This window comes from Crocodylus siamensis, chromosome 2 (assembly GCF_052110815.1).
Source record: "Crocodylus siamensis isolate JL-2025a chromosome 2, ASM5211081v1, whole genome shotgun sequence".
Classification (NCBI taxonomy): Eukaryota; Metazoa; Chordata; order Crocodylia; family Crocodylidae; genus Crocodylus; species Crocodylus siamensis.
The window spans coordinates 163,743,989-163,756,389 of NC_143396.1; the positions used below are offsets into that span (position 1 = coordinate 163,743,989).

General features: G+C 50.2%; 1 protein-coding gene across 4 annotated transcripts in view; it reads left to right on the forward strand.

The window, feature by feature from the left end:
- Positions 1–12,401, forward strand: part of LOC149871028 (septin-11) — a 120,319-nt gene that overhangs the window by 18,111 nt on the left and 89,807 nt on the right. The window contains exon 1 of one of the 4 annotated variants that reach the window (XM_090032021.1): positions 711–829. The exons of the other annotated variants lie outside the window; for them this stretch is intronic. Coding sequence (XP_089888147.1) covers positions 797–829 — 33 coding nt within the window. The 5' untranslated portion in view covers positions 711–796. Of the gene's footprint in view, positions 1–710; positions 830–12,401 lie in introns of those variants that run through there. 4 annotated transcript variants of the gene reach the window in all.

The following is a 12,401-nucleotide window of genomic DNA, read 5'->3' on the forward strand; positions in this document are numbered from 1 at the left end:
GGGTGGGGGAAGGAAATGTGACACCATAAAAATGGTAAGCCCCACTGCTGGTCATGGGAGTGGGAGCAAGGTGTGTGGGGCTGGTGCCCGGACAATGTCTACCGGGCATGCTGCGCGGGGGCCCTTAGTGCATGTGCGGCCGGGCCGGAGGGCACAGCTGGCCGCTCTGAGCGGGGAGGTGCAGGAGCCCTGGTGCTGCCAGCCCCGCTCCCCCCCCGGGCAGGGGCGACGCAGGGGAAACACCACATATCTGGGTCCGTGAAGGCCTTTTTCCTTAAGCGCTCCCAGGGATAACTGCTCTCCTGGCGCGGATTAGTACCTGCCAAAGGTGCTGGGCTTTAAAGCCCACTTGATGGAAAGGGGAGGCTCCTCCCTAGCTGGCTCCTAAGGCCATATGGCTGAGGGCAGGCGACACTTGGGGGCATCTGAACCCCGAGCCTGCGGGCTTGGGCCTGCACGTAGGATGCCCGCCGAAAACCTTTGGAAATATCTGGAGCCGCCGGCGGGGGTGGAGAATGTTTGCCGGTTGTAGGGCCACTTACGGTTCTGGACTGACTCATGGATTTGGCTGGGAACACAAACAAATTCTTTAAAAAAAATTCAAATCAGTCAATAAATAACTTGGAGGCGGGGGCGCGGGGCCCTGCCCCTCCGGGGGGCGGCGGCGCGGATTGGCCCGCGCGGCGCGGCCCCCCCCGGAGCGCGCGGCGCCGCCCGCTGGTGGCCATGTTGCTGCCAGACGCGGCGGCCGCCGGGGGCTCTGCAGCGCTGCAGCAGTGCGGAGCGGGCGGGCGGGATGGCCGTGGCCGTAGCTGTGGGGAGACCGGCGGTGAGCGGGGGACCCCGGGGCGGGGTGCAGGGGCAGCCGATGCTTGCCTGCGGGCTGATGCAGCCGGCCGGACCCGGACCGCTTGGCCCCAGCTCAGCTCAGCGCAGCGCAGGGCGGGGCGGGGCGGGGGTGCCGCTGGTAGCCCGGGGCAGGCGCGGGGCGTGCTGCCCTGCCGTGCCCTGCCCTGGCCTGCCCGTGCGTCGGCTGCCGCGGGGCCGGGGCCGTGTTAGCGGTGGGGCAGCGAGGTCGGGTCCCGGGTGAGGCTGTGCTCCCAGCGGCCGCCCCGCCCCGCCCGGGTGCCTGGCGCTGGGGCGCCGGGGGCTCTGTGGAGCCGGCCGGCGGCTCTGGTTTCTCCCAAGCCGTTTCCCACAGCCCGAGAAGTCCCTCTGCTGCGGGGGTACGGCTGCCCGCTGTGCTTGGGATGGGAGCGTGCGTTTATGTATATCTTCTTTTTTTAAGAGGGAGGAGGAAAAATGCCTCGAAATCCAGACTTCTGTGGGGTTTTGGTTTCAGGCAGTCATGTGTAAGCTTGGACAATAAGACCTGAAACGCTCGGGGGGATCCTGCCGTATTCTGCAACCCCGCTGTGGTTTAGTGGGAAATATTCAGGTTTGGCTCTCCGTTCTCAGAAAAGTTTAGTTTTTTTGTTTTTCCCATGTGAACTGGGAAGGTCAAAGCATTACATTAAGGAGTATATTTTTTTTTTAAATATCCATAACCTTAAAGAAAATACTTTCTATTATGTCTACTTCTAGGAGAAACTAAATGGTGACCAGATCTTGTGCATCATTTCACAAGGGGGTAGGGGGAGAGCCACTCCATTGACTTTTTCCTGTAACTTTTTTTTTTTCTTCTAATGCCTGCTGGTAAAACATGTTGGCCATGAGCTGACTGTTTTAAACGTGGCTCCTTTCATAATGTGAAAATGGTGTCAAGATGTGCTCAGGACATAGCTTGGATCTCACAGTTTCCATGTTTATTGTGTTGGTTGTTCCCTTTATTTTGTAGGTGTGCATCTCATAAGTTAACAAGCTACAAGGCTCTTCTGGTAGGAACAGTAAAGTAAATTAATAGCTTTTTTTAGTCATCCTGCTGTGGATAGGAAGGAGATCTATTATTAAACATCACTTATTTTTTTGTTTAGCAATATCACTCCTGTGATTTGTGTTAACTAGTAAAATGACTGGCCTGTGGTCTGAAATTGCTCTCTCAAGTCCCATGCTAACAACATATTGAGCATGTGTTTAAAATTTTTTAATCCATATTTATGTCCCATTGATTTCAGTGAGATGCAAGCATGCAGTTAAGTATGTTGCAGAGTTGGAGCTTAAGGATCAGACTCTACCACCCTTACTTGGGTGAGGGAGTACCCAACTTCCATGAATAGGCTTGGTGTTTAGCTACATGCAGGCTTCCATATGCTTAATTTAAGGTGTGATTTTATTTTTTATTTTTAAAAGATTTCTTCAAGCCAATAGAGAAGACTGTGGTGACTCATGTTTTAGTTTAGTTTACATCCATCATTTAAACTGGGCAGAAAGGAGCAGCTCTTTCACTGGAGTAAGTGTTCCAAGCGGGGATTTGCACCAGTTGAAAAAAATTGGTCCTTGTTTGTATGCAGTCAAGATCTTGTGCATTTTAAGGGGACTGCTTGCCATACTATAAAGCAGGGGTTCCCAACCCCCAGGCCGTGAAGAGTTGGCTGCCGGACCACAAGTGTGTATTTCATACAGAATATGAAAAAGGGTTTCCTGCCTGCCTGCAGTATGCCAGTCGCTTCCGGTCCGTGGTCAGTTCTGGTCCCTGGTCTGCCAGTCCACAGCATAAAAAGGCTGGGAACCCTGCTCTAAAGTATAGATGACTGTTGATAGTGGAGGGGACGACACGATTTAAAGGGTGTGGTGGTATGCAGTGGGGCTGAGGTCGGTTGGTCTGTTGTGGCAATGGTGGTGGGGACAGGATAAGGTGCTGTTACGCAGCTGCACTCTGTGGTAGGCCTTTGGCTGCCTGGAGAGCTGCAACAGGCTCTGACTCCTGACATTGGGCTGCCTGCTGCTGCTGCTCACCCAGCCTGGGGCTATGGGGAGAGCTGGAGCAGCCAGTTTTGGTGTACCCCCTAGACATGCTCCATAGGCCACCAGAAACCTGGGGGGGGGGTTCATGCCCCACTGATGCATCACTTAAGTTGTTTCATCATGTGAAGTGGTAGAAGGAAGCATTTAGCTATAGCTCACTTATCTTCTGCACTACAACTTGGTTTGGGGGGTGGGCAGTTATTAGGACTCAAGGGCCACTTAAGTTTTGGTGAGCTGTTTGTGGGGTGGGGGAGAGATGCCAGTCTTATTCGGCCTGCCGAACATTGTCAGGGGTGTGAGAAGGGAGCCCTGTGCCGTTCTGATCTGCCACAGCTGGAGCTGGGCTGGGCCGCACAGTGCGCAGACTCCTCTGCCCCCCCGCAGCCATCCCAGCAGCCACTTCTCATCCCCCTGCCCTACTTGGCTTCCTGTTGGTGCTGTGCAGGGCCCATACTGGAGAGGACACAATGCAGCGTGCTGAGTATCCATCCTGCTCACCACCAACTGCTGCTGCCATGCAGCACCAAGAAAATTTGGGGTGGCTGCCCCAGGTCGAGCCCCCCCTGCAGCCATCATGGACTTGCCTCCTAACAGCACCCCAGCAATGAGCTGCTGCCACCATGGGCAGGAGGGCTACTTGGCATGTGGCATTACACTGCATCCTATGCGGGTCTGGCTGCTGGCAGTGATGCCAGGACTGCGCAACTGCAGTGACAATAGGAAGTGGGAGGGAGCGGGGCAGAGGAGTCTGTGCTGCCCAGCCTGGCCCTGGTGGCAGCAGAGCAGAAGGGCGCAGGGTGCAGCCTTCCCTCCTCAGACTTCTGGCAGCCCTCAGCAGGCCGATAGGATCTGTTAGCATGCCAGATGCGGCCCATATTTTGTCCCACCTCTGACCTGGTGGACTCTACTTATATACAAATGTCTCCTTCCTTGACTCTGTTGCTGAACTAGAGCTGAGCTGTTCTGAGTTGGCCAGAAGCTGAGAGCCTTGTAGTCATTTGCGGACTACTGTATGTTAAATACCTTTATGTTTAACCCTTTTGTTCAAATGTATGGGAGGAGGAAGCTGGTGAAATGGTAAATGGGTAATTGGATGCCAAGGGAAGATGGAGATTACTTGACTAAATTCAGAGTTTAAGAAGCTGCACTGACTTTTTTTCTTCCCTTTTCTTCCTCTCCCCCTCCACTGCAAAATAAAAAGAAGCAGAAATGAATAAAAACTAAGAACAACTTTGTTGACTTGCCAAACCAGGATAACATTCTTTAGTCAAGATTTTACTTCTGAGATGACCCTGGCAAGAGGTGATGCCATGTTAATGGTAGAAAACTGGTGCATGCCCTCACACACAACCAAGAGCAAAGTTTTTTTCCAGACAAACTGCTTCAAAACAAATGTATTGAATTAACATGGTAGGCTGCCTATGTGTTTGGTTAGGTGGGAGCTTTTTCATTTTAAGACCCTGTACCTACATGCACAGTGCGATAGGAGGTTACCTCATTGGTTTCAGTGGGACTCATTGCAGGGTTTAAACTTCAGCCTGTGCACTCATTTCTTCAGGATTGGGGTCAGGGACTCCAGTACTTACTCTGGTGCTTAAAGCTTTTGGGGTCAGGGCTGAACTTCATAGAAAAATGAATGGCTTGAGGACAAAAAAGTGAAATGCAAGGTGAAGCTAACTTTGAGTGCTGATTTTACATAGGGCCTTGGAAGATGCTGTTATCATCTGAAAAATTAAAATAGCCTATCTCTGTTTTTAATCTTCTTTTGAAACTATACTAGCAAGCTGCCAATTTTTCTATTAGAAAAATATGCAAGAGAATGAAAATGGAGCAGGGTTAGTGAAATTGTACACTCTGGCATTTTTTTTCAAATATCTTTGGCAATTTATGAAGTCTAATGATTTCCAGACAACAGAAGGGGGGAGGCAAAGAGCAAGGACCTCATCAGAGTTATTGAGCACCTTCAGGTCACAGTGTAATCGAATTGTAAGAATTACAGGTAGCCACAGCTTTCGAAGATTATGATGGGTAGGTGCTCAGTTTCTGAGCTGAGAAGCCTGGCTCCACTTGGCAATGAGACTGTGGAGGGCAGCCTCCTGCCATCACTCTCCAGCTCTGTCTGACAGTGTTTGAGAGCAGCAGTGTGGGGATGCCCTCATAATGACTTCACCACCTCACTTCTGGGCTCGATGTATACGGAGCAGGAGTTGGTGTGTGGGATTTGCTTCCTGGCACTGCTATCCAAAGGCCCACAGAGGCAATATGATCATAGCCAACGCACATTTGCAGAAGGGGTTTCTAACCTGTGGTGCTTTACATTTGGCAACTGGTAAGGGCTTTGAGGTTGCAGGAGAAGGAAACCTGATTGGTACCTAGAACTGTAAATGTGTGGCAGTTGGTCCTTCCTTCCTTATAGTAACAGGGCTATAGAGGCATCCTGAGCACCTTCCAGCTGTTAATGCATCTGAGGGGAGGAAATGCTGTTGTCCCAATTTTAAATGAAGAGGTGAGGCACAGAGAGACTGACTGCCCAAGGTTGCGCAGGAAGTCTATGGGAATGCAGTATGGGAAGTCAGAGCTGCCCCTGGGATGGGGTGGGGGTGCATATAGGGAGACTGCCCCTGGGCCCCATGTTTTGGGAGGCCCTGTGGACAGCGCCATTGGCAAGTGCGCCACCACTTTGAGCGGATGCCGCATGCTGCCAGCTTCCTGCTCCGGCTGCTTGCCACCCCCTCCCCCCCCCCCCCCAGCTTCTCTGCCTCCCCCCAGGCTGATATGCCCCAGGCCCCACACACCCCTAGGGGCAGCTCTGGCAGTGAATTGACCTTTGACCTCTCAAATCAAGGAAGCTTAGTTTTAACCATTTCTCCTTTCAACCTGCTCTCTCAAAAAAAACCCAAACAAAACAAACAAATTATATAATATTGCTCTTCCTTGTGCAGAAATAACTTCCTCAAAGAACAGATATCAATTGCTACCCTGCTTTTTTTTTTTTCTTTATACAAAGAGTTCTCCGTGTAGAGAAGTTGACTTCAAAGTCAACTGGGATCACTTAAAATGTTATTTTTATTAAGCAATGTCAATTTAAAGAAACAAATGTTTACTTAGAGCGGAGGCATTTTTTTCTCTGTGTCCCCTTCCCACCCCCACAACTCCCAAGAGAGATTCTGCTTTTCTGGCTTGTTGCCAAGACTAAAAGGAATTTGAGAGTTTTAATTGATTCTACATCCTTGGAATTTTTTCCTTCCATTGCAATTGCAAGCTCAGGATGGGTAAAAGAGCTCTTTTAAGTAATGTATGGTTCCCATGATATGAGGGGAGTTGGGCAGGCACAGGTCCGTGTTTTCCTTCTGATGAGATCCAGCAAGTGTCTGATGTTTTATTTGCTGATATTTTTCTTCATTTTGAACCATGTTACACAATTGTTCCTCCTGGAAAGACATTGATAGTTCAGGCCCCAACTACATGGGGAGCAGTGAGATTATAAAAAGGTTTTAAAGAGTTCTTATTGCCTAGGTACAGTCCTAAACTCCCCTCTTTTTCCACCTCTGTAAACAGTTCTCCTTTGGGGCTGATATTGATGGAGGCATATTGGCTAATATCGATCCAATTTCATAGTTTTGTAGTTGGTAGGGTTGGAAGGGACCTGAGCAGATCATCAAGTCTGACTCCCTCCCATGGGCAGGAAAGGATGCTGGGGTCAAACGACCCTGGCAGGGTGTCTGTCTAGCCTCCTTTTGAAGAACCCCAGTGTAGGAGCGAGCACCACTTCCCTTGGAAGTTGGTTCCAGATCCTAGCTGCCCTGACAGTGAAGTAGTGTCTCCTGATATCTAGCTTAAATCTACTGTTGGTCAGCTTATGGCTGTTGTTCCACATTACTCCCGGTAGTGCTTGGGGGAACAGGGACTCTCCGATAGCCTGCTGATTTCCCGCCCCCCCCTCCCGGTAAGTTTATAGATGGCCACCAGGTCCCCCCTCATCCTTTTCTCGTGGAGTCTGAACAGGTTCAGGTCCCGTAGCCTCTCCTTGTAGGGCCTGTCCTGCTGCCCCCTGATCATGCGAATGGCCCTCCTCTGGACCCTCTCTTTGTTGTCCGCATCCCTCCGAAGTGCGGTGCCCAGAACTAGATGCAGTACTCCAACTGTGGCCTGACCAGTGTCGCGTAGAGGGGAAGGATCACCTCCTTGGACCTGCTTGAGATGCATCTGTGGATGCATGACAAGGTGCAGTTGGCCTTACTGACTGTGTCCCCACATTGGCGGCTCTTGTTTGTTTTGAAATCAATGATGACTCCAAGATCCTTCTCTGCCTCTGTGCTGACTAGAAGGGAGTTCCCCAGCCTGTAGGTATGCTGCTGGCTCTTCCTCCTCAGGTGAGGTACCTTGCACTTGTCTGTATTGCATCCCATCCGTTCTCATCTGCCCACTCTTGTAACCTGTCTAGATTTAGTTGCAGCCTGTCCTCCTCCAGTGTACCCACTTCTTCCTCACATCTTAGTGTCATCTATGAATTTGAACAAGGTGGTTTTCACCCCCTTGTCCAAGTTGCTGATGAAGATGTTGAACAGTGCGGGCCTGAGGACCGTGCCCTGGGGGACCCCACTGCCCACATCCCTCCAGGGCAAAAAAAGACCCATCCATCAGCACTCTCTGGGTGCAGCCCTCCAGCCAATTTGCGACCCATCTGACTATATAGGCATTGACACCACAGTTGTCTAATTTTTTAATGAGAATGGGGTGAGAGACAGTGTCAAAGGCCTTACTAAAGTCCAGAAAGACTACATCCACCGTGACACCTGCATCCAAGGATTTTGTGACCTGGTCATAGAAGGCCACCAGGTTGGTCTGACAGGACCTGCCTTGAATGAACCCATGTTAGTTGCCCCTAAGCATAATCTTCCCTGCTGGCCCCTTGCAGATGTGCTCCTGGATAATTTTCTCAAAGAGCTTCCCCAGGGCTGAGGTAAAACTAACATGCCTGTAGTTTCCTGGGTCCTCCTTCCTCACTTTTTTGAAAATGGGGACCCCGTGGACCCTTTTCCAGTCTGGCACTTTGCCAGAGCACCATGAGTGCTCATAAAGCACTTCCATAAAGCACTACCAGCTGGGAGGCAGCATTTCCCATACAGCTGCCTCCCAGTTGGTAAGTCTGGTGTAGGGGAAGGAAAGGGGGGGCAGATCAATGCCCCCTGTGGTGAGGGAAGGGGCGGTGATGGGGCAGGCCTGGGGGAGGGGGGCAGCAGAAGTAGCTCATGTGGGGCATGGCTCTGGCTGCTGCTTGAACACCAGGAGGGTGGGGGCTGTGTGCCTCCTGGATCTGTGTGGGGTGGGGTGGGCTGCAGCCAGGGCTGTGTGGGGCTCTTCTCAGTGGGGGATGGGGTTGGAGTGGGCGCTGGCACTGCTGGGGAGATGCTGCATCCATCCCAAACTTTGCTGTCACCTAGCGCAGCCCCAGTTCTTCCCAGTGCATGAGTGGAGGTGGGGCATTGAGCCAGGGCTGCATCTGGTGGTGGTGGCACTGGGAGCAGAGCAGTGGCAAATCTTGGGGTGGATGCAGCATCCTCCCAGCGTTGCTGGCAGTCGTTTGGAGCCCAGCCCCAACTGAGAAGAGCCCCGTGCAGGCCTGGCTGCAGCTTGCCCCACCCCACCCTGCGCCAATCTGGGGGCACATCCCTGCCTGTTCCCTCCCAGCGTGCAAGCAGCAGCAGGATCCATCTCCCCACCACAAGCCATGGCTCTGGCCTCTCCTGCACCCTGCCTGGGCAGTGCCCCTGTCCCCTTCATTGGGGGTGGGGGTGTTGATCAGCCCCTTTCCCCATGCGCCGCCCCTTCCCTCCCCTCCCTCCTCTCCTTCCATCACAGAGGACTTACCGGCTGGATGCAGCTCTCCATGCTGCCAGCTTTGCTCCTTGCTGCCTGAGTGCTGTGCTGCAGCTGCAGCTGCACATAGCACAGCACAGGCATTTACCGGCCACATCAGGCTAATTTCCAAAGCTGTAATAGGATTTTTGCCTCCCCTGAGCTTGTATCACACCTCCCTAGGCCATGATGTCTCTGAGACCAGCTGAAACTTAAGCAACAACTATGCACGGAGAAATATGTAACATAAGTGACTGCCCCTCTAGGTCTGCTGTCTCCTACCTGGGAACCTCGGGTCCCTCACCATTGGGTTCTTGTGCAGAGGGGTCTCTGGGACCATGGAGATGCTCTTTATTCACTTCTCCATTACTTCTGGAGCTTTTTTCTAATCCCTTTCTCTGTCTTTGGCACTCTCTAGAGACCAGCAGAATGTGACTCAGTGCCATCATGATTTTCTCCAGATCTGTTTTACACACTTCTAGGCCTGAGCGATCATTAGTTTGCTACAACAGAAAACTGCCTTCAGTTTTCTGTCAGTGTCACCAGGCTTCTCTCCACGTTTAGTCCCTGTTTTCTTCCACCCCCTCCCCTTATAACCCACAGTCTGTCTTTGACTCAGCCATAGAGATGTCCTCTGTTGCACCAAAGTAAATTATCCCATCTGCCTGAATCAAAAACAGGCAAAAGGCTGTTATCACCACTTGCCTAATAGGACCTCTGCATACAGAAGCTGGTAATGCTTGGAGTTAGCCTAGGTATTGCTTATCCAAAAATCGAAGCGCTGTCTGTCTGGAGAAGAAGATAATCATAGGGTCCAATCCTGCAGTTAGCACAATCTAAGCTTTTGGGAATGCAGTTGGAATCTGCAGGAAGGGGAGAGTCTGTGTGGGCTGATCTGTCTGCAGGGTAATAAGGCCTTACCACTCTTATGCAGTTGCTGATAACATTGCATGTTAGAGGCCTGTCCAGTGATGCATTCTTTTTGTTCTTAACTGATGCTTATTTCTCTAAGCACAGAGTAGTAGTTAGCTGTGTTAGTCTGAAGTCGGGTAGAAGGTAAAGGAGAATTGTGCCTTCTAGACTTGCTTAGTGGTGCTCATTTTTTTTTTTTTTCCATCCAGTTGGCTGCATGGTCAATGCCCAGTCTCTTTGCAGGCTGGATTGAGCTGGTGGACTTACTGGGTACATTGGGTGCCTGCAGCTGCATCCTATCTGGCTGTGTTGAGTGGGGTAGGGAGAGCAGCCTGGTCTCCATCCAGCTGGGGGGAAGGGATTGTAGCTGGGATGATCCAGTCCTGATCCCTTCCCAAGGGGGTAGGGAAAGGAGGTATAGCCCAACCCTGAATCAGCCACACGGGGAGGTGGTGTGGCCTGGCCATAGTGGAGGGAAAGGGGCATGGTCTGGCCCCAATTTGGCTGTGGTTTGGACCTCTGGGGGAAAGAGGAGGTATGGCCTGGCCCTGAGCCCCACCTGTGTGGAGGGAAGGGGGCAAGCCCTGGCTCTGATCTGGCTGGGAAGGGGGTCGGGGGAGCGGGATTTATGGCTGTGCTGTGCCCCATCACTCAGGGCTTTGGAGTTTGGCAGTGGGGAAGGGTGGTGATATTAGCTGCCTCTTCTCTGTGGCCAGCAAATTTCTTGACCCATGGGGAGCCCCACAGGCTTGATGCTAAGGCTCCATGAGCTGCATTTGACCTGGAACTGGAGGCTGAGCATCCCTGGACTAAACAGATCAGAGATGCTAGTTTTACTGAGCAACAACTTCATGTGATGACCTCTTCATCAGGTAGCATCTGATTAAATAAGCTGTTGCTTTTGCAAGATTATGCATCTGATATTGTTAGTCTACAAGGAGCCACTTTGCCCTTTCTGTCTTATTTTGTTAACTCAATAGGTGTACATAGAGTCGTAGTCGTTATTTCTGCTCCCTTGTTTTATTTTGTGATGAGACTGTTTAAAATGTGTGATGTTTTTTAAGGCGCAATCTCTGCTCCAAAATCATAGATGGCTTTTCCTTGTGCTCTCAACAAGTTACATTGATAGCTCATTTTTGGAGAGATTTTTCCATTTTGCTTGAAACACAACCACTACCAAAGCAGGGGATATTCGAAACTGATTCCTAGACAGCTGTTGCTGACTTACAAATTTACAAAAGGATTTTACTGTCCATTCCGCTTGCAAACTGTATTACAATCTCTTGCATATGGAGAACAACCTGTTTGGAAGGGATGGAAGGGGAAATCATGTACTGAATTCTCAGGGAACTCTTCAGTGACTCTGTTTATGGGTCTGATCCTTCCTGCTAAAGTTGATGTGAATGTTGTCACTGAGGACAGTATCTGCCTCAAGTTAACTGCAGAAGGTAAGCAAGAGATTCCATTCTGAAAGCCTGTTCTCCACATACTTGTGTAGGAGAAAACTCACTAGAACAATATAATACACTCCCATGCAGTTTCTGTGCTGTCTGACTGCCACTGCTTCCATTCATGTTTGTAAGCAATTCAAAAGTTAGGCAGGGATCAGCTTTGTAAAGGTTGGTGGGATAATTGCATAGAAGCTTGCCATAATAAACTGTGGAGTCTGGGCTGCATGGGAGAATGAATTGCAAGCCTTTCTTCATGCTTTTTAGATGGATGTACATACTCATTCTCTTCCACAATCTCTGCATTTTAAAAAACACAACTTGTCTTCTTTCGGCTGGTGCAACACCCACCTCCTTAAATCAGAGTCTCCAGAGTCTTTCACATCATAGATGTTTTTGGCCTCTGTCTGATGAATGAAGAATTTCATGGGTATAATCCCAGCTTCTCTTCCAGTACGGTATTTGGCAGCACAGTATAGTTTACGAGTGAGAGACTTGTACCCTAGAAAGACCAAGGTATCTGGTTATCATCAACTATGGCTTTTGGCAGCCTTCTGTAATAACCCAAGATCCTCCAGACTTCATAAGAACAAAATACTTAGATTTGTCACTTATACTTTACACAGAACTTCAGTATGGACTAAGTTTTTCATTTTCATTGTCCTTGTTCATGACTACATATCTTTTGAAAATCTTCTCTGTCAAGTCATTGTCTATAAATCAGAAGTATCTGAGCTTTATTTGTAGCTTAGTTTTATAGAAACGTGAAAGTTATTAGCAATTTATTTTTTGTGTGCATAGTCTCAGGGATTCTTTAGTTCCCAACTTTGAGACATCTTAAAAGGATTACAGCAGGGGTGGGCAATTATTTTGGGCAGAGGGCTGCTTACCGAGTTTTGGCAAGCCTTTGAGGGCCGCATGGGTAGTCCCACCCCTTGACATGTGCCCCACCCCCTTGTCACCATCTTGGCATGAAGTCTTGCCCCCTAACCCCTGACCTTTGCCACCAGAAGTCCCTCCACTTGTCCCCTGGAATTATTCCTTTCAGCAAGGGGTTTTGCCATCTCAGAACCAGAAAAATACCAAATTATATTCTAAAAATCAAATGCACTACAGATGGGCCAGATAGAATGGCTTGGTGGGCCGGATGCCACCCGCGGGCCATATTTTGCCTGCCCCTGGATTAGAACATTTTCAAAAAGTGCTCACTTGCCTCCTGACAGTTGGTTCACCGCCCCTTTCCTTATTTCCTGATGATTTGAAGAGACCATTAGGAGA